General features: G+C 38.1%; 1 protein-coding gene across 7 annotated transcripts in view; it reads left to right on the top strand.

Annotated features, from left to right (window-relative positions):
* The first annotated feature begins 4,176 nt into the window (after positions 1–4,176).
* Sanbr (SANT and BTB domain regulator of CSR) overlaps positions 4,177–26,651 on the top strand; it is a 50,586-nt gene continuing 28,111 nt past the window's right edge. Inside the window, exons 1-11 of one of the 7 annotated variants that reach the window (XR_007835537.1) lie at positions 4,177–4,331; positions 6,459–6,507; positions 6,710–6,840; positions 8,880–9,038; positions 12,131–12,317; positions 13,721–13,814; positions 16,096–16,334; positions 19,452–19,510; positions 20,783–20,943; positions 23,857–23,943; positions 24,046–24,156. Coding sequence is in view for 6 of the 7 variants with exons in the window: in XM_051200670.1 (XP_051056627.1) it covers positions 8,889–9,038; positions 12,131–12,317; positions 13,721–13,814; positions 16,096–16,334; positions 19,452–19,510; positions 20,783–20,943; positions 23,857–23,943; positions 24,046–24,156 (1,088 nt within the window). In the remaining variant the exon portion in view is untranslated. The other 6 variants (XM_051200670.1, XM_051200667.1, XM_051200671.1 and 3 more) reach the window with 6 other exon arrangements.

Genomic DNA, 26,651 nt, shown 5'->3' with positions numbered 1-26,651 from the left:
ATGCCCCAATGGGCATGGTCAGTGCAACAGGTTCGGGTGGGGTGCATAAGACCAATAAAACAGCTCCTGTTGGTGAGGATATGGATCAAGGCGGACACTCATCCATTTCTTGTGGAAGTGTAAACATGTATAGCTACTTGGAAATCAATGAGGTAGTTTCTCAGGAACGTGGGATTCCAGGCTGTGGTGGTATATACCTTTAATCCCAACAGTCAGTTTAAGCCCCTAGAGACACAGGTGGCTACCCTCCACATACATACCCTACTTTTCTAACAGCCATAATGACAGTTTCCAGCTTTTTGAGGTGGCAAAGTAGTTAGACCCCACCCTACATTAAAAAAAAAAAAAAAAAAAAAAAAAGCTCAAGGGCCACAAAATCCTATCAATGTCTGAGCTTGCCCCAAGATCAGGCCACAAAATCCCTCCAAGCCAAGGCCACCATGGACAGCTCCATCCCGGCCTGCCTGGTCAGTTCTTCTCTGCTTCCCATTGGAGCAGAGTCCTCTAGTGCCCCTCCCAATATGTCTCTTGTGTGGGGTTTGTTGTACAGGTTGTTTGTGCTATTCCTTTGCTCCCAGCAGCATGGATACCTTTCTCTTCAGAGCTGTAACACTTGCATTAGAGAAACATTTTTCCTCAGAGCAGAACTGCAACACCTCCATTGGGGAAGCCTTTCCCCTCAGAGCTGTAACACTTACACCCAGCAGGCAGAGGCAGGCAGATCTCTGATTTCAAGGTCACCTGATCTACAAAACAAATCTGGTTGCATATCCTTAAAATTAAGTTGTTGGAGTAGTGTTGACTCTTCCAAAATTTATAAGTGAAACTGCAACATTTTAGTTGGCTACACAGCTGCTCAAACAGTCTACATTTTCTAGCCACTTCGTAATTCTCGCCAGTGGGATATAAAGGCCCTTAAGTACACAAAAACATGTGCACACTGGTGCACACATGTGCTCACATGCACGCGTCCGTGTGTGCGCGCATACACACACACACACACAGAGGAAAGTGATCAAATTTAAGTCAGTGAAGTGCAAATCAAGACCACAATGATATATTACCTCACATATGGTAGAAATTGATTTTACCAAAAAGTCCCTGGGAGGATAACAAGTGTTGGCAAGGATTTTGTGAAGCCCTGTACACTGTTGATAGGCATGTAAATTAGTATAGACATTATAGAAGTCCTTGAAATTTAGAAGCAAACTGTATGATTTGGCAACATTATCAATAGGTCATTAATGAAAAAATTAAATCAATATGGCAAATAGATGTTTGATTGAATTTGTTAGCACACACCTGCAAATTTGGCATTTGAGAAACAGAACCAGGGTTATCTCAAGTTTGAGGCCAGCTTGATTGGCATATCAGGTTTCAGTTCAGCTAGAGCTACATAGCAAGACCTTGTCTCAGAAAGGTGGGTCAACCAGAAGCTCCAGCTGGTAAAGCACATGGTACCAATCCTGACAAGCTAGTTCAATCTGAAAGTCCCATGGAGTTTGTTTTTGCCATAAATGTGTAAATATTACACAAATGTGTAGGAATATATATATGGCCTTACTATCTTGCTTTAGCCATTCTACAATGTATCTTTAAGATTTATTTTCTATTTTCTTTTGGTTGGTTTTTTTATTTTGAGACAGGGATTCTCTGTGTAGCCCTGATTTTCCTGGGACTTGCTCTATTGACCATCCTGGCCTCGAACTCACAGAGATCTGCCTGCCTCTGCCTCCTGCTGGGATAAAGGCATGCACCACCACCTCCTGGCTTAAGGTTTGTATTCCATTCCATGTATGATGAGGAAGGAAGAGAGAGATCCTCAACCATATCAGAAGCAAAGATAAAAAAAGATGGCAAAGTGACTCTTCCAGTCCAAGACTACCCATAAAATTTGAAATTTTCATCATGTCACAGGTGACAAGGCCTGCCCTATTTTTTATTTTGTTTTGTTTTGATTTTGACATAGGGTCTCACCGTGTCTCTGGCTGGCCTCAAACTCAGAGATTCCCCTGCCTCCTGGGAGCTAGAGTTAAAAGTGTACACCACTACTCATGGATTTTTTAAGTATTTATTTTTATTTTATGTTTATGAGTGTTTTGTCTGCATGCATGAAAGTATGCCATGTTTGTCCAGGGATTCTAGAAGAAGGTGTCAACCCCCCCTGCCACCATGCGGATGCTGGGAACAACTCAGGTCCTCTGTAAGAGCAGTAGATTCTGAGTCATCTCTTCAGCACCTAACAATTTCCTTCTTTTTAAAAATGTGTATATGTACCACATTTTCTCAGCCCGTTCATCCATAACTGAACACTTAAGTCAACTCCTTAGCTAATGTGAAGGATGCAGGGATGCAAAGCACGGGAGTGCACACATCTCTTTGATGTATTGTCTCATTTCCCTTGAGGTATATACCAGTAGCAGAATTTCTGGGATAGGGTCGCATGGTAGCTTGGTCTTTGTTCATTTCTTTCTTCCTTGTGTGGGGGAGATTTCACACATAGTTTTCCATAATGCCTGTACTATTTTACATGTAAATGCATTTTTACATTGCAACACACAGCTTGGTCATCTATCTGCAAAGTTCATGCTGAAAAACTTTGCAATCAAGTTACAAATTTTCAAAAAAAATGTTTCACAATTTTGTGTTAAGCAGAATTCATAGCTATCCTGGGATCCATGTGGTTTTAGACTGCTTTCTTTGGGTTTTAGTGTTCCAGAGCAAACATGGAGCTTCCTGTGTGCTAGGCAAGCACTCTGCCATGATATATATCCCTGGGCCCCAAACTTTAGCTATTTGAGCTTTAAACGGAAAAGACTACATAACTCACTCTCTGAAGTCCCTTTCTGTAAAAGTGTGTTCTAGGAAAGATGGAAGTGAGCTGTGTATGGTGTTAACTGCCTTTAGTCCCAGCACTTGCAATGTGGAGCCAGCAGGATCAGGCTGTACCTAGAAGAGAAAAACAGCTACATAGGAATTCGAGGCTGTCTTTTGTTGGGGAATATTATCTTAAGGTGTTTGACTTTTGTTTATGCGGCATTTGTTTAATTTTGTGAAGCTGTGTTATTGTTCCTGTCTAAAACACCTGGTGGTCCTAATAAAGAACTGAACGGTCAATAGCTAAGTCAGGAGCAAATGTAGGTGGGGCTGGCAGAGAGTATAAATACAAGGAGAACACAGAAAAGACAGGCAAGAGGAGAGGAGGATGTAAGCAAGAGGAGAGGAGGACGTCAGGGGCCAGCCACCCAACCATCTAGCTACACAGCAATCCGCGGAGTAAGAGGAAGATTTACAGAACAGGGAAAGTCCAGAGGCAAAAGGTAGACTGGGATAATTTAAGGTAAGAAAAGATGGCTAGAAATGAGTCAAGTTAAGGCCAGATATTCATAACTAAGAATAAGCTTCCGTGTGTGAATCATTTGGGAGCTGGGTGCCGGCACCTCAAAAAACTAAAAGAGCGAAAACATCACTCAACAGTCCCACTCCCAAGAGAATGAAATATCAAAGTGATGAGGGAAAAGCTACCAACACTATCCAAAGTGACATCGCGTGTTTATTGCAACAGTGACTGATACACATGGGGACTCCAATAGTTAAGTTCTGGTCTCTTTAAATCTCTGCTTACAAACAGGCCTATTAGTGGACAGACTGCTTTGGATCTTGCCAAAACCAACGAATGACAGTCAACATAAAGTCTATTTCTGACCTCCAATCCACTTCCTTCAGTGCTCTAAGACTGACAGCCTTCCACCTTAACACTGATGTCATTTCCCACAATATATCCAGTTTACAGTATGTTTCTAACTGCCAGTCAACGCCCTACCAGATCATAGAATTTTTGTTTTGCCTAAGCAATTTATACCAAAATGAGCTCCCTTTACCTCCCCACACATTCCTCTTGTGCACTCCGCGTTGGTCATCTAAGATCAATCGCTGAGGATATAGTTGCTAAGAGACAGGACGCTGAGAGGGTGGGGACGCTGCAATGCGACAGGCAGGAGTTGAAGGCCAGAGAGGGCAGGATTAGGAGCAGGCTAGGCGGAGAGGTGAGCTGAGCTCTGGACCGCACCCTCCCTCCCGCAGGAGCTCATCGCTCATTGGCTCCTCAGCTGTGGCGCTAGCCTGCGATTGGCTGGAAAACTGGCGCTCCGCCCCCCGATGGTGCGGGCAGCCGGCTAGCGGGTGCGGGCGCGGGCGGGGTGCGGCGGCGGCGCGTGAGGCCGCCCCAGCCGGGCTTCGGCGCCGACTGCACCGTTCGGGGCGCGAGCGCGGGCGGTGCCGGACACTGCAGGCGACACGGGCGCAGTGAGGGCCGCCGCGGCGCTGTGGAGGTGAGAGAGATGCCGGGAGGCTGAGCCACCCAGGCGGGAGCTGGAAGTGGGGCGAGGGCCGGGAGCGGCGCTGCCCCATCCCGGCGGGCGGGCCGGCGGGCCGTGCGTGGCCCCGCTGCCCGGAAGCCCGCGGACGCTCGGGCGCTGCGCTCTGCCCCGTCCCGCCCGCGCGCCTGGCGACTGAGCCCAGCTTCGGCCGCCGGACTCCGGCCCTGTGGTCCCCGCCTGGCTCCTGTCCAACGCCTTTGTCTGCCCCTTGCCAGCCCGAGCCCCGACTCGACGCCCACGCCGGGGAATCCGGGCCGGAGGACGCGCCGCGCAGGGAGCCTCGGACCTGGGGTCGGCAGGGCTGCTCCTCCGGGTGGGAAGCGATGCTACGTCTTTGAGAATCAGAGCCAACCGCCCCGGTTCTCAGTTCTGGACCAGGGTCAGGAAGTCTGTTCTTCTAGTTTGGAATGAGTCAGTGTTACCAGACTCCCTCTGTTGTGCCAGAGGCCTTCCACCTGTCCCAGCGTCCCCCTTCCTTCTGCCTAGGGGAAAATGTCAAGAGCCCCTTCTTCATTGTAACATGGAAAACAGATGCTTGTTATGGACAGAGAAAGTGACTTAGATTGTAATGTTTTTGCATGTGAATAAACCAAAATAAGGAAATAAGTTATGCTTTAAAAGTATGTGTTAAACAATAGAATTTTAAATTTGGGGTAAATAATTCCTCATGCCTTTTAAAACACTTTTAGCATATGGTTAGAGGATAATTTTGAGCTTCAGACTTTTCTTTTGGTCATAGTTTTTCATATATTATACCTTTTTCTAGAATGAGATGCTGAGAGCCACTATATGCTTTATTAAAGATTACTCGTCAATGCTTTACCTTTCATACTTATATTGAAACCCTAAAAGAAACATTCTCATAGATTAACAAGAATACAGAATATTTTTCCCCTTGAAAGATTGAGTTGTGTCAACAGAAAAAAAAATCACACCTAAATTACTTAAATCAGCTATAAACACAGATGCATGAGAATCATTTGAAATATACATTTTAAAGAATTTGATGGAGCAATATTATTGAAATTTTAATTAAGGACTGGGGATTTATTTAGCTCACTGGTATACTATCCTCATCCCCACCACCAAAAACAGAAAAACAATATTAATTGAATAAAACAGCATAGTATACAAGGGGGTTTTGTCTTGATTTTTACTTTAGACTGTTTTCTTACTTTTATTTTTTTTCTAAGTGCTGGGCATCATACTCCGGGTCTCACACATTAGGCAAGAATTCGTCTACATTCCTAGATCCTAAATGTCTGTTAAGGTTCCAACAAACTATAAACCCCCCCCCTTTCCAAATCATGTGCTAAAAAAAGGGATGTGGGACTGGAGGGATAGCTCAAAGGTTAAGAGCACTGACCAATCTTCCAGAGGTCCTGAGTTCAATTCCCAGCAACCACATGGTGGCTCATATCAAATGAAATTTGGTGCCCTCTTCTGGCCTGCAGGAGGCAGAATGTTATATGCGTAATAAATGAATCTTAAAAAAAAAAAAAAAAAAAAAAAAAAAAAAGGATGCATATATTGCTCATGTAAGTAAAGAACAGTGTTTTATTCACTGAAAATTAAGATTGCCACATTTATTTTTGTACAGTGTATATACTTACATAGTCTCGTAGATTGTGGATCTTCAACTTGGAGTGGGTTCCTAAACATATATTAAGTTTCTTTGAAGTTTTGTGACTTTATTAACTCAGCACACATTTTTGGCACTATCTGCTTTGCTGGTCCTTCTAAGGACTCAGTGATAAAAGGCCCAGCCTAAGAGTTGGGTGTGTCAGTATACATCTGTAATCCCTATGCTCTGGAAGCTGAGGCAAGAGGATCAAGAGGTAGAAGCTAGCCAGGGCAACAAAGCAAGATAAAAATGAAATTCTGTCCTGGGCAGTGCTTTCTGAGTGACTCAACTAATTCTTGAAAAAATTTTAAGTCAGTAATGGCCAAAGTATAAGGACAAATAATAGTCGTGATAAATTGTGGCACACATTTTACACCCAGACATAGTGCTGGTGCTTTAATGGTATTATTTAATTCTTACAATAATCTTAAAGGTTGTTGTTATTTTCCTTATAGCTGAAACAATTGAAGCCCCAGGTTGCACTGCTAGAAAAGGTAAAGCTGGGTAAGTATCCGTAGCCCACTTTATTCCTTTTATTGGCAGCATGCTTCACTTTATAGCTTATTAATCTATGAATCTATTTAATCCAAGGATCTCAGAAATGCTAACACTACTGCTACAAGCTTCCAGTCTTCATACTGTACCAGTGCCTGTAAAGCAGCCTGGAAATACAGAAGCTTCCTACCATTTTACCTTTGTTTTGCAGATGAGGAAATGGAGACACAAATTATTTGGACTAGATAATGTCTTCGTGATTAAAACCAGGATCCGCAGTTGGATGGCCTCACATCAGAATCTGTACTTGTAACTACTACACTGTACAGAACCTTCAATAAGGTATGTCTCTGGAAGCCATGATGTTAGAGTACAAACTGTTTTTGTGTTTCTTATATGTTTTTTATTTATTTTTATTTTTTGTGTGTTTGCTTGCGTGTATCTGTGTGCATCATATACATGCCTAGCGCCCATGAAGGCCAGAAGAGAGTGTTATAGCCCTGTAACTGGAGTTATGGACAGTCATAAGAAACCACCTGGGTGCTGAACCAAATCCAGGTCTTGCTCAAAAACATCGAGTACTCTTAACTGATGAGCCATCGCTAAAGCCCATTGCTTTTTAATGCTTCTGCAAACACTTAGGATTGTTATCTTAGCTACCGTTTTGTGTCCTGTGGCTGTGTTTTCTGTAAGCAGCTGCCTAATTCTTGCTACTCACTTGCTTCTACATTGCCACTCTAAGGTAATTTAAATATCACAATCCTAGGAAGTAATCCTGTCTTTATGTATCACGTCTCATTTGTGAGGTGCTTTTATTATCTTCAGAGCACCCTCACAGAGTGATCCCTTTCATTCTTTCTGCACTGCCAGTCATAAGGCTTTTAATTTAATTTTATTGCTGCAGGTCAATAAATTTAGGTGGCTTATCTTGATTGGCATGTGGTGATAGCAAAACTCAAACCAGACCTTGCGGCTCTGGGCACGCTGCTCTTGGCCTATTAGTGATCTCTACATTGTGCTGTATTTTTTCTGTAGAAAAGTTTATCTTTTCAAGTGCCATTCCCAGCCTACAACCCAATAACAGTTAAACTATAAACATGACTAGCCATAAACCTTCACCATTGTTTTCTTTTTTTCTATAATTTTGTATTACAACTTCAGCTGCAGTGCCTGACACATAATGGAGTATTCCTAAATCCTTGGATAAAATAATGTATCTTAAATCAGTTGACATAAAGAGCTTCCTAAAATATTTTAACTTTGGATGGGGAATTTCTGTTTCTTGTCTTTCTTTTTGTAATATCCCCCACCCACCTCAGGGGCCAAAGCTTCCACAGCTGTCTCATTGAAATATAACTGGCTTTACAGTTTATTAGTCTGTGTCCTTTTCCATATTAAACCATTATCTCCAACTCTCTACTTCTCCATACCATACTCTCATATAGAATGGAAAGAACTTTCTTATTAGGTCTTATTATGGCATTGTATAAATTACTTAGCTCCTTCAAATCTGTTTCCTTCCATTGCAAAATTAGGAAGAGCTATTACAGACTTGTCTGCCTCTCCAGGGTGTGACCCCATTTTGGCTCTTGGCTAAAATAATGTTACTATGATGTTACATTATCAGTTTTTTCTGCCTGTATCCATTGCCAGGTCAATCAGGTCAGTTGTACATTGCTTCAGAATAGAATGGCTGAAAAGAACTTCCCAAAGTGAAGTTGTTTCAAACATATAAAAATAAGAGTAGGTAATAGTTACTGATATGATTACAGTAACCACGGGCACATTAACTTCCCTGCTAAGTTGCCAGGCTGTTTCTTATTATGTCTATAAAAGTTCAGTATGCTCAGCCATCATTATTTGTACCATGAACATCCACTCGGGAAAGTAGAAGGGAGGTTATTTTAGAACAGAATGAAATTATAACTTTTTAGCAAGTTACATGTTTCAGTTTCCTCATGGTTTGATTAAATTATTTATGAATAGTCAGTGTATAAGCCAGACATGCTTAGTGAGTTTTTAGGAAAAGAAATTAAACTCAACTTTTCCTGGACATTTTATTTGGAAAAAGTTTTAACATATAGCAGAGTCAGACAGATTTTTTTAGTAAACACCCAAACGCTTGCCACTTGGAGTCTGTCATTAAGATTCTATCTTTTTATTGCATATTTAATCCATTTGTCCATCCCATCTTTCAAGTCATAATATCATAAAGCCTTTATGTTTGAAGAGATTTTGAGTGTATATTCTGTGTTTTAAGTTTTATTTTTTTTCTCTATATAATGACAGGTAATATTTAGGAATGGATTCTAACTAGTTTACAGTGTTCTGGAAACATCTAAATTTCAGATGTAATAAGACTATTTTTTCCCTATTTCTAGGTCCAAAAGATGAGTCGTGGGTATCCAGAAAACAATAATTTCCTGAATAATAATAACCAAATGGTATTAGATATGATCCTTTATCCATTAATAGGAATTCCTCAGACCATCAACTGGGAAACTGTGGCAAGGCTTGTGCCTGGTTTAACGCCCAAAGAGGTAAGTAACAGTCCCCCAGAAACCTCCTAAAATGACAACAGCAATACTAAGAACAGAACCCCCCAAAATGTGATATTTAAAGAAACACCTAAGTGAAAAAAAATTTTACAGTTTTTTTTTATTTCTTTTTATATTTATTTATGTGTATGAGTGTTTTGTCTGCATGTGTGTCTGTGCACCACATTTGTGTAGTGCCCAAAGAGACCAGAAGAGGGCATCAGATTCTCTGGAAATTGAGTTTAATTTCAGTCTTCTAGACTGAGGGAGGTAAATCTCTGAGTTCAAGGCCAGCCTGGTCTACAGATCAAGTTCCAGGACAGCTAGGACTACACGGAAAAATGCTGTCTAAATAAATAAATAATAGTATTTTTTAAAATGCTCATCACTAAGGGAAAAAATACTAAAATAGAGAAGACTAAAATAGAGGAAAAATGCATTAGTGCTAAGAGAAGGCAAATAATGTAAGAACACAGGTTGGCCTCAAACTCTTGTCTGCCTGCCTCTGCTGGGATTAAGGGTGTGTAGCACCATCACCCAGCCATGATGGACATTTAAATTATTTCTTGGTATAAATTACATTTTAATGAGAAAAGAAAAATGGGCTGTGAAATTCTGAGAACCTAGTCATCCTGATAACCTAGTTGATTGTATTAGTTTTAATCTCAGATTCAAACTTAAATTTAAGAATTCTTATAGGGAGCACATATAGAGTCTTGTAGTTCATTCATGGATACTAGTTTGAAAATCACACACCAGCCTTTTGATGCATTTTGGTTTTGTTATTGTTTGTTTTTTAGACATGGTTTCTCTGTGTAACAGCTCTGGCTGTCCTGGAACTCACTATGTAAACCAGGCTGGCTTCGAACCCAGAGCTCTGTCTTCCTGTGCCTAAGTGCTGGGGTTAAAGGCATGTGCCATCTCCATCTAGGGTTTTTGGTTTTGTTTTTAAGAAATTTTGCAACATAACCCAGGATGAACTATGTTCTGCCTTAACCTCCAAAATATTGGGATTATATGTAACTACTATGTAACCCAGGCTGTCCTGGAACTCTTGTAAAGATTCACCTGTCTCAGCCTCTGGGATCCTGGGATTACAGTATCTATAATTCTACTGATGGTTTCATTTTGACTTCCTTACTTTTTTTGTTTTGTTTTCTTGTTTTGTTTCTTGAGTTTAGGACTTCTAATCTGTTTTACTGCCACTAACGTAAAAATCATGGTAAAATACTCCATCTTTTCAGTCCTGACAGAGACAAAAAAACAACAAAACTATTTGTATAAAAAATGGTTATGTATATGAGATGAAACAGAAGGAATTCAATTATGAACTCAAAACTTACCAAGAAAGGTCATGGTTGTTATTTATCTCCTTTAAAAGTATATGTGAATATCAGTCAAGCCCAGCAGGGTGTGTGTCTTAAAGTGCTACTTATATGTGTTCTACTACAAATAGTCTTGAAATGCCCTCGGGATGCTCTGCCATCAAATGAGTGACAGTGCAGACATTTCTTTCAAATAGAAGAGGGTAAAACAAGGACATAATTAAGAGAGAGAAAAAAAGATTGGAATTTACCTTCTTTCTTTGTAGCCTGCCCCCTCCCTTCTCTGTGGCCTCAGCTGTGATTTTAATGCCACCTTCACCATTAGATTTCACCGAGACATGTGAGGATCAATCCTTAGTACGACAACAGCCTGAGATAGGCTTTAGAAGAGGTGGTGTAGGAAAAGTAAAATGTAATATCACAAATCAGATCCTTCCAGAGTTGCTTCCCATTGGAAGTTGGAACTAGATTTCATTAGGGTTAGGGTTTAGTGTCTTGTCTCTGTATCTGACCTTATTTTCAATTCCTAATCCTAGGTTAGGATAAAGTCTGTGTTCATATCACTCAGAACAGGCCTAGACTCATTTGATCTCCAGAGCTAAACAAGATCAGGCCTGGTTAATACTTAAGTGATGGGGGAATTAGGTATTATACCCAGCGGAAACATAGTTAATACAAAAATAAAAGCCAGTTGCTAATATTGTCAACTGATTAACAGATGTATACCAAAGGGAAATATGGGTAATAAAGATAATCTTTTCTCTTCCAGAGCATAAAATATGTTCCTTTGAGTTAAGCAGTTTTAATTTTGTTTACTAAAATATTTCATGTCTATGGATGTTTTGTCTGCATGTATGTCTGGTGTCCTTTGGAGGCCCTTGGACTGGTGAGCAGCAGTGTGGGTCATGGGAATTGAACCTGGGATCTTTGAAAGAGCCTGTGCTCTTAACCACTGAGCTATCTCTTCCAAGTCCATCCAAGATAACACATTTTAAACAACAAATTCTACTCTGAATTCTAAAGGTGGGGGGAAAATAAGTTGCAGAATTTTATATATTGAAATATACAAATTTTGAAGCTGTTTCCCCCCCTCAACAAATTAATAAACACACACACTAGAAAAGTATCTTTTGGGGCCAGAAAGATGGTCATGGTTAAGAGCACTTGGTACTTTTGCAAGTGACCCAAGTTCAGTTACAGCACTCATACAGAGGCTCATAACCACCTCTAATCCCACTACTGGGGGGATCCAAAACCCTCTCATGGTTTCTGTGGGCTAAAGGCACTCACATGGTGTATATACATACATACATATATGTATGCATACATGCATGCATGGAAAACACTTATACACATTAAGTAAGGTAAATAAATCTAAGATCATTTAAAAAAAGTATCCTTAACTAGAAGAGAAAATATCTTTTTTTTCCATTAATCTTTTTTACTTTGCCGTATCTGTAGTTATATAACCTTAATGATTGAAGTTGATTTTTCGTAACCATGAATAAATATATCTTCTCTCCTACAGGTTAGATCATTCAGTAATATTTCATTAAAATTCATTGGTTGAAGATTATAATTCATGATTATTTAATGATTGCTTTTATAATATTACTCAATGATAATATCATGTATTAAGACAGTAAGCTTATATAAAATCATTATGTGCTTTTTAAACTCTTGGTTAGCACAGGAAGTACCATTCTGGCATTTAAATAGAGTGATTTTTTTTAATGTAATCATCATATTTACCGTCTTGTATCATCACAGTGTGCAAAAAGGTTTGACGAGCTGAAGAGCAGTGGAAGCTCACCCGTTGACAACCAGTGTAACCCCTCAGTGGTAGCTGCAGGGGGCCCCATTGAGTCTTTAGCCACTTACATTAAATCTTCGCTTCTGGAAACACAAGGAGATTTTCAGGAGACTCCAGTTGATCAAGATACAGTTTCCAAAGCAGGTAAGGTTGTAAAATAAAATTACAGTACTTGTCCTCATGAAATTTCTACATTTACACATTCTAGTCAACCTTTCCTTTCTTTGTTTAAAGGCCAATTCAAATACTTGTGTAAAAATCTGTTAGTATTTTTGTTTTTATGAATGTTTAAAAACTTCTTATTGTCTTTGTTGTTTTTCAAAAACCTTAACTGTGAATATGTAGGTCAAGTAATATTTCTAAAGCAAAGTGTTAACTATATAAATAATTTATTCTAGTTTGTCAATCTAGTTTCTCACATACTGTTTGTTTGCTGTAATCTTGTTTTTTTGAAAAAGGGTGTCATGTAACCCAGGCTGGCCTTGAACTCAGTATGTAGCTAAGAATGAACTTGAACTTCTGAGTTTCCTGCTTCCCATCTCTAAGTACTGAGAGAGGTAATGTGTCACCATGCCCAGCTTATGCAGTGCTGGGAATTAACCTCAGTCATGCTAGACAAGCCTTCCACCAGCTGGACTGTGTTCCTCGTCTTCATTTACTTATTTTAAATTAATTTAGCAGGGAATTTTTATAGCAAATTTATATTCCATTTTCTCTCCTATGCTCATAGTTTATTTGTAGATTTTCTACTTAAAGAATAATAATTTTTCCCCCCAGAACTAAAACAATGTGAAGTTTTAAGTCCAGCTGTGCTCTGACTTGTTTTTTACTTTAACTTTTTCATGTAGCCCAGGCTAGCCTAAAACTTGTTATGTAGCTGAGGATGACCTCATGTACCACCATGTTTGAATACTTTTAAAAGTATTTGTTTATTTAATTTTTTTGTTTTTTGAGATAGAATATTTCTGTGTAGCCTTGGCTGTCCCAGAACTTACTCTGTAAACCAGGGTGGTCTAGAACTCACTGAGATCCACCTACCACTGCCTCACAACTGCTGGGATTATGGGCATATACTACCATGCCAGGCTACTTTAAAAAAAAAAAAGGAAAATCTTGCTCATCTCTTACATAATCTTTTTTAACAGCCATTCTATAGTGCAGTAAACAGAGGTTCAAGTATGTGGCCCAGTGACCAGGTTGAAGAGATCTTCTCAGGGTCACATTTGGAAGTCACTGTTTTAGGAGTCCTCAGAATGAGTTCCTTTCATTTCAGCAACAGAATACTGAAATAGAGATGTACTTCAGGAAGAAGAGACCGCTGTGCTTTTGAACACTTGGACTAGTTTGGAATGCCACATCTTTTGAGAATGTTCACTGTGGCGTTGGCAGCTTGTGGCTCACTTTTGTAAATGCCTCCTGACAGATACCATCTTAACTGGCCTTGGAAACCATGTGTTTACCTTGCTACCATCCCATAAGTAAAACCCACTCTTAGTAGAGATGCTAACCCACCCCCTTTTTTGTATGTGTCTGTTTCTATATTTAAGGAAGACATAGTGTAGCTTCCGCAAGAAATTGCTCTTCAGAGAGTGAAAACTGCACGACTCGTAATGCTGGAGAGAAGACTGAAGAATCTGAAGGGTAGGAGGCTTGTTATTTGCTAGATAAGATTTAATATTAATATTACCTATAACCATAAAAGTATATGATTGGTGCTTACAAATATCGGTTATCATACTTCAGTAATTTCACATTACATAATTGCTGAAACATTGGAATCAGATTCATGTATGTGTTGAACAACAAAACTAGATTAATACCCAAACATATACTTGCTTGTGTTATTTATAAGTTATGGAGATTTTTCATTCTTGAAAACTAATTGGCATATTTTTAAAAATTAGAAATAACATACTTTAGTCTTGTGGGTTTTTTGTTTGTTTGTTTTTGTTTGCTTTTTTTTTTTTTGGTTTCTCTGTTTGCTTTAGAGCCTGTCACTCTGCAGACCAGGCTGGCCTCGAATTCACAGAGATCTGCCTGCCTCTGCCTCCCAAGTGCTGGGATTAAAGGCGTGTGCCACCAATACCTGGCAGAAATAACATAATTTGGAAAGTAAATTTCAATGCCCAAAGCAAAACCTAAACTAAGTAATTAGTTCTTTAACTTTATTAATGAGATTAGATATATATTTTAGAACTGTTTAATATAGTTGCTTTACAAATATTAAAAATCAGAATGTATTTCAGTATGCTTCAAGTTTTAATATTTTGTTGTGTATTTTCTATATAATAAATTGCATCCATGGTAAATGTTTACTTTGCTTTGGCAAATAGTACACCATATAACTATCACGTAGTTTATATGCAAAGTATTTTTGTCATTTATAAAATTTCTTTCCTGCACCTCTAATTTTGGTAGATTTATAGTAATAACAGTTTTATTAATACAAAGTTCACATACCACAGAATTCACCTACCTGCTACATCCTTCTCTCCGGCTCTCTTTTCTACCTTGTATGAAGGATTGAGCCTAGGGTATTGCACACACCAGGGAAGCACTCAGCCCTTTTAAAGTTTATTTTGAGTCAGAGTCCAACCAGGTTTCCCAGGTAGCTTGACCTTGAGCATTCCCTCTCCATAAACAAGAGTGCCATAGTGAGGATGTGTGTCATGAGCGAAAATGGACATCAAAGGATAGTGGGTAGGAAATCAGTTGTCTCCACCACCATGTGGACCCCAGGGATTAAAATGCAGCCGTCAGGCAGGCTTGGCATCAAGTGCTCTTTCCATCTTGTTGGCCCAGTTTTGATTTGGAGAGAACAATGATTCTAATACTTCTTCTCATATCCTAACTTTATATGAAACACTTACTTTGTATTTGGATTTTGTAAAACTGAACTATGCACAGAGTGATTCACATCTGTAGTGTACTGTACCCCTGTTACTCCCTTTTTGTTATGGCATGAAGACAGTGCATCACACTGTTTTGGTTGTTCGTTTGTTTTTATGTATTCTGTTTGTGTATATGAAGCTGTATGTGTGGAAGCAAGATGATTCTCTCTGTCCTGGAACTTTCCAGTTGGCTAAGCTGGATGTGGCCGAGTCCTAAGGATCTGTCTTGGTCTCCCCAGCACACTGTGCTTTTTGAAATGGGTTCTAGGAATTCAGCTCCATCCAGCTGAGCTATACCTTACCCCTACTTTTTCTTTTTTAGTTGACTTTGGCATTTTGAGACAGGGCCTCAGTCTGTGACCCAGTGTAGCATGGTATTTACTATGTAGTACAGGCTGGCCTCCAGTTGATGGTAATCCTAACATTTCAGGTTCTCATGCCCTAGGACTACACATGTGAGCTGCTATACCTAGCAAAATACATCACTCTCAAAGAAGATAAATTCAAGGAGTATGTAGTTTTTGAAGCAAACTTTCAGATATATTATCTAAATTTACTAAATTATTTTATGTAGATAAGTACACAATGTTAAGAATTCTTGTAACTGTATATATATCATGAATGCCTGAACCCAAACATTGTTGATGCTAAAGTAAGTGATACTGGTTTTTAATTTGGTTGTTCACAGAATCATAGGTAGTTTTCCTTTTTTCAAAAGTATAAAGTTGTTAGTCATTATACAAGAATCAAAGTCTGTTATTTAGTTCTTTGGGAATTGAAACTTGAACAATAAAATTGAAGCCGTGTAAAGCATTAGTTCCTTAGTAACAATACTTTGTATTTATTAAGTGAATGGCTTAATAAAATTAATCATAATCTGAGGCACGATCAAATAGACAAGAAACTTGAGAAATTCTGAACATCAAACCCAGGGTTCTGTGTGTCAAATCTTCAGAGCCACCTTGTTGTCTTACTGCTTACTCCTCATTCTCTGACAAATCTCATTTCTGTGTAACATTTTCTTTATGAAGGCCAAACATGGTGATCCATGTATGTGATGAAGCAAAAAACTTGAAGGAAGATTTTATTTGCCCGCGAGATCTTTTGATATCAGAGATGAAGTACTTTGCTGAATATTTATCTATGGATGCCCAGCGCTGGGAAGAGGTGGACATTTCGGTTCATTGTGACGTTCACATTTTCAACTGGTTGATAAAATACGTTAAAAGGAACACTAAGGAGAGTAAAGATTGTGAGATTCCCACTTTAGGTAAAAATAAAATATATGTATATATATATATATATATATATATATTGTTTATTTTGTGGTGAAATTTGTGTGCCACCTAGTAGCTGTTTCAGGTCCAAACTGAGATGGAGAAGTTTATTTGAATATTAGTATTTATGCTCATATTACAGAAACTGGTACTTTATCTGTCCTAGAAAGGGTCCTGGGGACTCTTTAAAAGGCCTACAAGGTTAACAAAGTTTATGTAACAATACCAAGATGTCACTCACTTTTTTCTCTATGTCAAGGTTTGTTCAAAATATGAAAAGGAAATGATGTGCAAGATTGTTGAGCTTTATAGCCCAAATCAAAGCAGACACAGCAAGCTGTATCATTGTTTTCTTCAATACTGTGCACTCAGTTAAAAGGGAAAGGGAAAAAATGTAGGCTCACTTGTTTTGATGAAGCATAAGAGTGACTGTTAAATCTCAGCCCTCGGGTGTACATCCTTTCCTGGACTGTCATAGTCCTGCACTGCTGATGCACTACAGTGCCCCACTGTCTTGAGGGAAAGCATTTGTACAGCTGAGCTATGAGCTAACTCAACCAAATTAAAAGTAGACGTTATGACAGGTTCTTGATAGATTATTTTCTTTTTGTAAATGACCTAGTCACATAAAGGGAAGTCGTTAATAGTATATGTTATTAGTGATTAAAAAGCCAAGTTCTCAAGTGTGACTGATAGCTTCTTCATGCACAAAAACTTTCTGTTAAAATTCTACTGTTCTTACTAGCAAATCTGGCTTTTAAAATACCTCTTTATAATGAAGTGTCTGGATATTTAGAACACGAGTAACTCAGCGAGCCAGACTTTGCATCTGAGCATTGTACGTCTTAAAAAGTCTTTAATGGGTTGATGATGCAGTCACAGTGAAAGATGTTCACTGAGCAAAGTAGAAATTCATTTATAGGGTTTCAGTTTCTGTTCCACTCAACCTTCAAGAAAATACTCTTTGTCAAGTTTTAGCTTGAGAAGAGCAGCCTACCACAAATTGAATGCAGAAGATGATGTAAAGCCAGGCATGGTGGCTTATGTTTGTAATTCCAGCACTTGGGAAGCTGAGGCAATAGTGTTGCTATGAGTTGAAGACTAGCTAGAGTGAGATCCTGTCTCAGGAAGAATGAAGAAATAGATAGGAGAATTCTACAGTCATTTAAGTTAAACATTGAAGAGATTTACAGAAAATGTCAGTCAGTGCCACTTAGTAATTTTTTCATTTGAAGATATTTTTCACAAAAATATGCTTACATATAATAGGATTATGTTTTAAAACTGACTTCTAAAAATTTCTCTGGTTACATTATTTCTAATGTGGTAAAAATACTGAAAAATGACCTGCAGAAGCAAAATCTTTTTAGAATTCTCAGTTTTTAAGATTGTAAAGGAGTCCTGAGACTAAAAATTTTAGAACCAGTGTTCTTAATGATAGTAAGATAACTGTTAAGGAACAGGTATATATGAAAACATCATAGTGAAACTCATTTTAATATTAAAATATTATTTGAAAAAGTAATAACTCATAAGTAACCTTTTAACGGGCATAGATTTATATAAGAAATAATAAAAATATGTGCTAGAATAGCAATATCAGAATATTTTTAAATACATAATAGAGGTTGGGAGTATGGCTCAGTAAGAGTGCTCACCCAGCATTCATGAGGACTCAGATTCAATTCTTAACACTATGAGCAAATAAAATAAAGCTTATTAACATATTTATAGTACTAAAAGTATTTCTGAAGTTTAAAATTTATGATATTATAGTGACCAAACAAATGGGAAATATTTCTAAATAAAAATGTTTTAAATAAAAATTAAAATTCTAAGGTTGTTAAATCCAAATTTTCAGCTATGGCTGGAGAGGTGGCTCAGTGATTAAGTTATCTGCTCTTCCAGAGTACTAGGTTGGATTCCTAGCACTCGTATGGCGGCTCCCAGCCATCGGTAACTCAGCTTTAGGAGATCCTGAGTCCTTTTCTGTCCTCGTCAGGTACTGCATGCACATGGTGTGCACGTGCATGTAGGCAAAACACCTACGTACATAAAATCTTTAAAATTTTTAAATGTCTTAAAATTTTCAAGCCAGAGACCAGATTTCAGATTATCTAGTTATGAATAAATGTGTGCATATATACACTCATATGTGCATGTGTGTATATGTAAGTATGTATACACACACACACACACACACACACACACCTCTTCTGTGGTGAGTGTAGCCTGTTGTGAGAGAAAATTGAGAGTTTAAAAAATACATATAGTAATGGAAATGTGTTTACTGTGGCATACTCACATGCATGTAGTAAGAGTGAAAGAGGAGAAACTGCTTGTTCTGTTTATTTTTTAGTTAAGTCACTGCTATAAATGCAAAGGTTTTTAGACGCAATCCTTATCCTAACCAAGAAAAGTATGAGGACGGTGCTTAATTAAATCTCATGATTAAGCCACTAGTTCTTAATTGGGTGGCATGTCCTTAGATACAATTTCCTAACAAGCTTTTCTATCACTTGAGAACCTTAAACTAACTGTTATTTGGGAAGATAGGAATTACTTACCCATTGTTTAGTCCAAGGAGGATTTCTGCCACAAAAGGGTTTAGAGTGATGGGAAGTGGCCGGGTGTTTTCTTCCTAGGTATGTTTGATAGAGATGAGGGCAGCATCTCCTTTCCCCAGCTATGTGCCTGGAGACCCACTTAGTGTTGCAGTAGCGTGTAGGTACTTTTTATTACATTGCAGAATCTTTTAAATTGAAATGTTTATTTGCCAGTACTGAATGCTTTTCTGAAATAACTTCCCTAATTAATACTATCATCAATCATCATTTAACTTTTCTCACTGTGACTTTTGCATGTCATTATTTTAGCTAGGCTTTGCACTTAACATGCATCTAATTCAAGGACAATTTACCATGATTCTGTATACACTATGATTTAACATTAAATTTTCTTTCTTTTGTTTAACCAAGCTAAGTGATCTAAGTAAGGACATATCATTTTTTTTTTTTTACCAAATCAACGTTTTTTGTTTTTTTTAAAGATGAAATGAGAAAATTGAGTTAAAAATCAAAAGGAAATTTAAATTTTTTTCTTTTTATTAGAGCCAGGAAATGTCATTTCAATTCTTATTTCTTCAGAGTTCTTGAAGATGGATTCATTAGTAAGTATTCATTTTTAAAAATTTAAGCCCCTTTATTGACCTAATGCTTTTCCCCCTTTGAATATGTAGAAAGAAAAATAGTTAGTTCAAGGGTATATTTGTAACAGTACTCTGTCCTGTTGAGAAAGGGTTAAGACTACTGGGTATCATTTGTATGTTATGTCTGTAATTGGAACAACCATTGTATAATTTGAAACTAAATAGAATAAACTTTTTTCCAAAAGATTTTTGTTCTATCACTAGCTAAAGGAAAAGCAATTGGAATATATTCTGTTTTACTATTTAAATAATTTCTTTAAGCATGTTTTATTCTGTGCCTCTCATTTATAGTTCAATGAACAAAAACCTAATATCCAGCTACTAAACAGTATAGTTTTCTGTTTACTTCATAATTTATATCTATTGCTTAAGAACAGCTGATCAAATATAAAAGTGTAATATATGCACATCTATTTCAAGCTATTATATTAAATATGTTTATTTTTCTTATTTACTTGATAACTATCTGGGTGAGGCTAGGGTGCATAGTCAGTTTTGATCTTGCAAAACCAAAAGCAAAAAAATCTATAATTAAAATGGCTCCATATGTTTCCATGGCTGACATTTTGTAGCTGTTATTTAAATAAGTATTTGGGTTTGCTCCTGATAAGACTGTATAGAGCAGAACACTATGCTGTGTGAAGATGGGTTCATTGGTTTCTTTAGAGCTTACTCAGTACTGTAGTCTTTGTACTCCTCAGCCAGCTGGATTTGTGGACTTCAAACAAGGATACAGGAAAAAAAAAAAAAAATCAGAGTCCTTTAGCTTTGAGTTTTGAAACCTAAGCCCTAAAATATTCCTTTTATACCATCAGAACAGTATTTGGAAAACTGTGAGACTTCCTTCTCTTTACTCTGACACAGGTTAGAAAGAGCAAATAAAACAGAACTGAGAAAATCCTTAAATGAAATTTTGTTTCGCCTTCGTAGGGGAATGGGGATAACTTAATAACTAAGCTTAACTGTAAGAAGTCATTTGAATATGCAACAGACTAAGATTTATACCTGCTATAGCCATTTAAAAGACATTATTATTTTGAATAAATTATTGGAAATAATTTAGTTATGCATGTTTATACATTTTATGTATTTAATAGTGTAGATCAACACAGTTGGCAAAACCAGTTGTTGGTGATATAGATGTGGGTTTGGTATTTCATGAGGTTATGTTTGAAATTGCTCTGACAGTATATCATTTGTGTTACTATTAGTTTTCTATTCTGTGTTTTTCAGGTTGAACAGTGTATTCAGTATTGCCACACAAATATGAATGCCATAGTAGCTGCTCCGTGCAACATGAACTGTATTAATGCAAACCTCCTTACACGCATAGCTGATCTGTTCACACACAATGAAATTGATGACTTAAAAGACAAAAAAGATAAGTTTAGGAGGTAACTCTTTAAACTTTAGATTTAAACATAATAAGTTTTGTTAAGTATATTTCTATTTAATTTTAGTGAAATTCTATTTTAAAAGTATATGAAATATGTTCCTATTTTACTTTAATAAAAAGCCAATAGCTTATGATAATGTTAGTGATTTAAAATTTTATTACATTTAAATTTATTTTGTGTGTGTATGTGCATGTGGGTACTACAGCACACATGTAGATCAGAGGACTACTTCCCAGAAGCAGTTTTCTCCTTCCACAGTATGAACTCTGGGGGTCAAACTCGGGGACTCAGGGTTAGTAGCAGGTACCCTTACCTGCTGAAGCATCTTGCTAGCTCCTAGTAATCATTTTATATAATGAACATACGAACTTATGGTGGTAATGAATTGTGTTAAGGCTTCATTTTAAAGGGGCAAAGTGGTATGATATAAGGCCAATATGGGCTATTGAGGTTAGAGCAGGGAGAACAGACCTTATTCTAGGTTTGGACAGAAGCAGAGGTTTCTTAAGATCTGTTTTTAAGAGATTTGGGTTGCTGTGTGGAGAACGTGAAGAGTATAAGAAGCAAAGAGACATAATAAGAGGCTAGAGTAGTAGCTTCTTGGGAAACTATCTGGTTTGGATTAGGGTAGATGCAGTAAAGCTCCCAGTGAGTTCAATGCATGTAACTTAAAAGATTTGACAAATTTGTGAAGGGGGTAATATGGGAAAAGAGAGGACCCAGGATAACTACTAAGTTCTCAACTTGAGCGTGTAAATGGATGGAAAAGCCATTACTGCAGAAGGGGAAGATTGGGGGGAGGACAGGGGAGGCAAATCAAGAGGCAGCTTAGATCTTACAGAATTAGTGTATTTCTTGGGTATCTGGATGGATGGCAGGTGACTAGTCAGATATGTTCCTCTAGAGTGTCAGTCAGAGGTCAGAGTTTGTTAACAGACAGTTATGAATAAATGGAATAGTGTTCCTGGATGGGATTCCCAGCAAAGGGCAGTTAGTGCATTTGCTGTTGTGTCAGGAAAGCTTTGCCTCCCTATGGTAATGTTGACATCTCTGAACTAACTGTTTTGTAGATTATGAAGTAGGAGGTCAAGGTTCATTTTTCAAGTATTTGTAGTTCATGAAGCATCATATATCTAAAAGATCTTTCTTGATACATACCTTTAATCCCAGCATTCAGGGGGCTGAAGCAGGGGGATTATCCTGAGTTTTAGTTTCACCTGAGCTACATTGTAAAATCCAGGCCAGCCTGGATTACATAGTGAGATCCTGCAGCAAAGAGAATCAGAAATGAACAGAACAGTCAGTAATGAAAGGCCATCCTTTCCCCACCAAACTTCAGTAACCACCACCCCAGTCAGGTGACCACATTTCATCCATAGCATGCTAGCTTACCCATTCTTCAGTCAACAGCACTGACTCTTAAAAACATTACTTTAACTGTGTGTCTTCCTCTGCGGGGTGGGGGTGCACACAAGTGCAGGTGCCTGTGGAAATCAGGGCCATCGGACCCCCCCTGGATCTGGAGATGCAGGCTGTTGTAAGCTTCCCAGAATGTGTGCTAGGAATCAAATGGGTCCTTTGTAAGAACAGTATGTATTCTAAATTGCTGAGCCACCTCTCCAACTCAAGTAGCACCTAATCTAAATTAAGGCAGAGTTGTAATTATTTTGGCTCTGGAATTGGGAATTAATACTGAACCTGGAGATCCATTTGGAATGATTTTAGGATCTTTTTTTTTTTAAGATTTTAAAAAAGTATGTATGCACACAGGTGTGTGTGCATGTGTGGCATATGTGTGTGTGTGTATACACGTGTTGAGTGTCAGTGCCTGAAGAGACCAGAAGATAGCATCAGATCCCCTGGGATTATGCGTTTATGAACCACTCAGTGAGGATACTGAGATATAACTGGGGGTCCTCCACAAGAGCAGTGTGCACCATCTCTCCAGCCATGATTTTAGCATCTCAGTAATACCAAATCTTACAGTTTGTAAACACAGTATAACTTTCTACTTCTTTATTCCTAAGTATTTACTTTCTCATTGCTATGATAAATGCTATTCTGATTTATTTGCTGTTAGCAAGAGAGCATTAACAAAGGCTACCCATTACTTTAAGATTTGACAGAGAAGTAGCAGTCAGGGCATCTTAAAAAGGCCCATGGAGTAGAAAGAAAGGTAAAATCAGAAGAGGCTTTGAAGGGGGAGAAGTGATTGACAAAAATGTGTGGATCACTGCTCTTGTATAGAGGAAGACAGAAATGAAGCCCACTGAATTTAGAAAGTTTTCCAGATGTTTGCTCTGAATGATTGCTTAGAAAAAGAAAAAGAGTAGAAGTTTGTTATGGAAAGTAGGCTCAAGAGAGGAAATAAATGTTAAGTACTTACTAATCTCAGTTTTATACACGTACAAGGGCAACACTTATTCTTATCACTGTAAACTAACTTTAGGGATGGAAAGATTATTGCTCAGTACATAAAATGATTGTTGTGTATGCATGAAAATCCTCAGGACCCACAAGAAAAGCCAGACTTAATAGCATGTGTTTGTATCCCTAACACTGGAGTAGTAGAGACAGAAGGATCCCAAGGGCTCACTGGCCAGTGAGTCTAACCAAAGCGACAGATTCAGTTAGAAAAGTGGAAGAGCCAGAGAAAGGCCTCGGGGTTTAAGAACACAAAGAGCACATACTGCTCTTGCAGAGGACATGATCCAGCACCAATGTCCCGCCCGAAGCTCCAACTGCCTGGAACTCCAGGGGATTTGATGCCTTCCATGGGCCCTTGTAGCTATGTGTGCATACCCCATACAGATACATACACATAATTTAGACGGAACAAAGGAAGGAAGGCAAGGAGGGAGGGAAAACAGAATTCAGAGATTTAACTTACTGGCCATTTGTTTTTAATAGTAAACTTTTTTGTAAGAAGATTGAAAGACTGTTTGATGCTGAGTACTTGAATCCAGATTCTCGAAACAACGCAGCAACCTTATATAGGTAACATGTTTTTCTTGGTATACTATATAATAGAGCTATATTATTTAATTCACTACAACAAGTTCTTCCTTGAGTATTTTTGACATTTCTTTTTTGTTGTAGATGTTGTTTATGTAAGAAACTTTTAACCAGAGAAACAGAAAGACGAATTCCTTGCATCCCTGGAAAAATCAATGTGGATCGACATGGAAACATTATCTACATCCATATAAGGTACAGTGAAAATGACATACAGTTTCTGTGTGTGAATTTCAAGAGTACTTATTAAAACAGAACTTAATTTTCTATAAGAACACCCACCCTCCTTTCTTTCAGGTACGTTAGGGATCAAACTTAGTGCTTTGTACATGCTAGTCAAGCACTCTACCTCTGAGCTACATCCTCAGCTCTTGGTTTGTCTTAAATAATGTATTTGTTGTTTGCGTGCATGTGTGGCAGAGGGCTCATGTGGGGGTGTGTGCAAGTCAGAGGACAATCTTTCAGGGTCATATCTCCTTTCCCATTATTACATAGGTCTTGGGAATCAAAACTCAGGTCAACAAGCTTCTTAGAAAAGTACCTTTACTAACTGAGCCATTTCACCAGCCCCAGCCCATTTATATTTTTTAATTACAATTAAAATTTGCATTACATTTATTTATTGTGCCATTGGAGGTCAAAGGACAGCTTAGGCAAGTCCATTTTCTCCTTCCACTATGAGGGTCCTGGGATGTTCTTATAGAAGAATATATACTTACATAGAAAGTTGTTAATAATAATTTTAATACGTGTAATATATAAAACTAGAAGGCTGGGGACATAATTCAGTTGGTAAAGTGCTTGCTTAGCTTGTATAATAAAGTCCTAGGTTTGACCCTCAGTACTGCAAAATTCAGGCAGGGTGGCACATCCCAGTAATTTCATTACTCTGGGTGTGAAAGTAAGATAGATGATCACAGAAAATCAAAGTCACCCTGGGCTACGTAGTGTTCAAGACCAGCCTGGGATGAACACACACTTTAAAGAACGTAGTCACTGAAATATTAATTGTTGCTTCTGGAGGTTCTTTTTCTTTATTAAAAATGTGTAAGTGGGATGGAGAGATGGCTGAGTACATAAAGTGCTTACTACACAAGCATGAAGGCTGCAAATGGATTCCTAGCCCCCACATAAAAAGCAAGATGTGTTAACACAGGCTTATAACACTAAGGCTGGGGGTGGAGGATCATTCAAGCTCTATGGTGAGCCAATGCAGCCAGAACAGTGAGCACCATGTTCAGTGATACTCCCTGTTTAAGAACCATCAGATGGGGAAGATACCCGATCTCGTCCTCACACACATGCACATGGCCAAGCGTACCCGCATATACTTGTTCAAACATGCAGATACCACACATACCGAGTAATTTTAAAATCTATAACCTGCATTTATGTACACATATACCCACTTGAAAGCATACTTCCACTGCACTACACACGCACAGACACACACACACACACACACACACACACACACACACACATATGACCATAGCCAGGTGTGGGTTACATGTGTAATCTAAGAACTTGCAAAGTGAAGGCAGAAGGATCAATTCAAGGCATTTCTTACCTATAAAACAAATATAAATATTTTTGTTAAAGAAATTATCTTCAAGCATTATATTTTAAACATTAAAATAAACTTAAGGGGGCTGGAGAGATGGTCTTACAGAGGACTTGGGTTCAATTCCCAGCACCCACATGGCAGCTTATAACTGTCTGTAACTCCAAGATCTGGCATCCTCACACAGACATACATGCAAGCAAAACCCTAATGCATATAAAAAATGAAAATTGTTTAAAAAATTTTTTTATTGGAAACAGAAGTACAAGGCAACATTTAATTTGATGTTAGTATTAATAGCATAGTTAACATTAATATCAAGGTCAACTTTAAAATGTTTAATTTTTCTCTCAATAAATAATTGGAAAATTTTCACTACTTTATATGTATGGTAGTCATATATAGATATATACATATGTGCATATATACACACACACACATATTGTCTTGAGACTTTATTTGCCTTTTGAAAATTTCTTCGATTCTGACAGCAATAACTATTATTAGTAAGTGGAAAAGGTAATTAGCATTAACTTCAGCATCCATTTTTTCTTTTGGTGTTTTATTTATTCTTCTACAAGGCAACAGTTGACACATATATTTTAAAAACTGTCTTTAAGGGCCTATCAGCTAAGAGCACTGGCTGTTCTTCTAGAGGAACCATGTATATGGTATATTATGCTCTCTTCTGTCCTCTGTGGGCACTGCACAACCTGGTGCACAGACATACATGCAAAAAAAAAACACATTAAAAAAAAGAAAGAATATTTTTTAAATAAACAAATTGTCTTTAAAGCCAGGCATGGTGTCACCATGCTTCTGATTCCAGCCTCGGGGATATAGTGGTGTCAGTGCAGGTGCAAGCCTTAACTTTAAAAATTCTTTGTGTGATTTGTAATAACATATTCACACACTGTTATTTGCTGAACTAAGCACAAAAATTGGAAAATTTTTAAAGCTTCAAATATAGAACCTTAGAAAGAAGCTGAATGTGGCCACCCACCCTTGTAATTCCAGCATTCCAGAGGCTCGGGCAGCAGGGGCTCAGTTTTTGAGGCCCCACTGAGCTTTGTAGCAAGTTCCAGACCAGCCTGGACTATCAGTAAGACTCTGTCTCAAATATACA

Source organism: Phodopus roborovskii, unplaced genomic scaffold, assembly GCF_943737965.1.
Source record: "Phodopus roborovskii unplaced genomic scaffold, PHOROB, whole genome shotgun sequence".
NCBI classification, from domain to species: domain Eukaryota; kingdom Metazoa; phylum Chordata; class Mammalia; order Rodentia; family Cricetidae; genus Phodopus; species Phodopus roborovskii.
The sequence above is the reverse complement of the archived record's forward strand: the minus strand, read 5'-3'. Positions and strand labels throughout refer to the sequence as shown.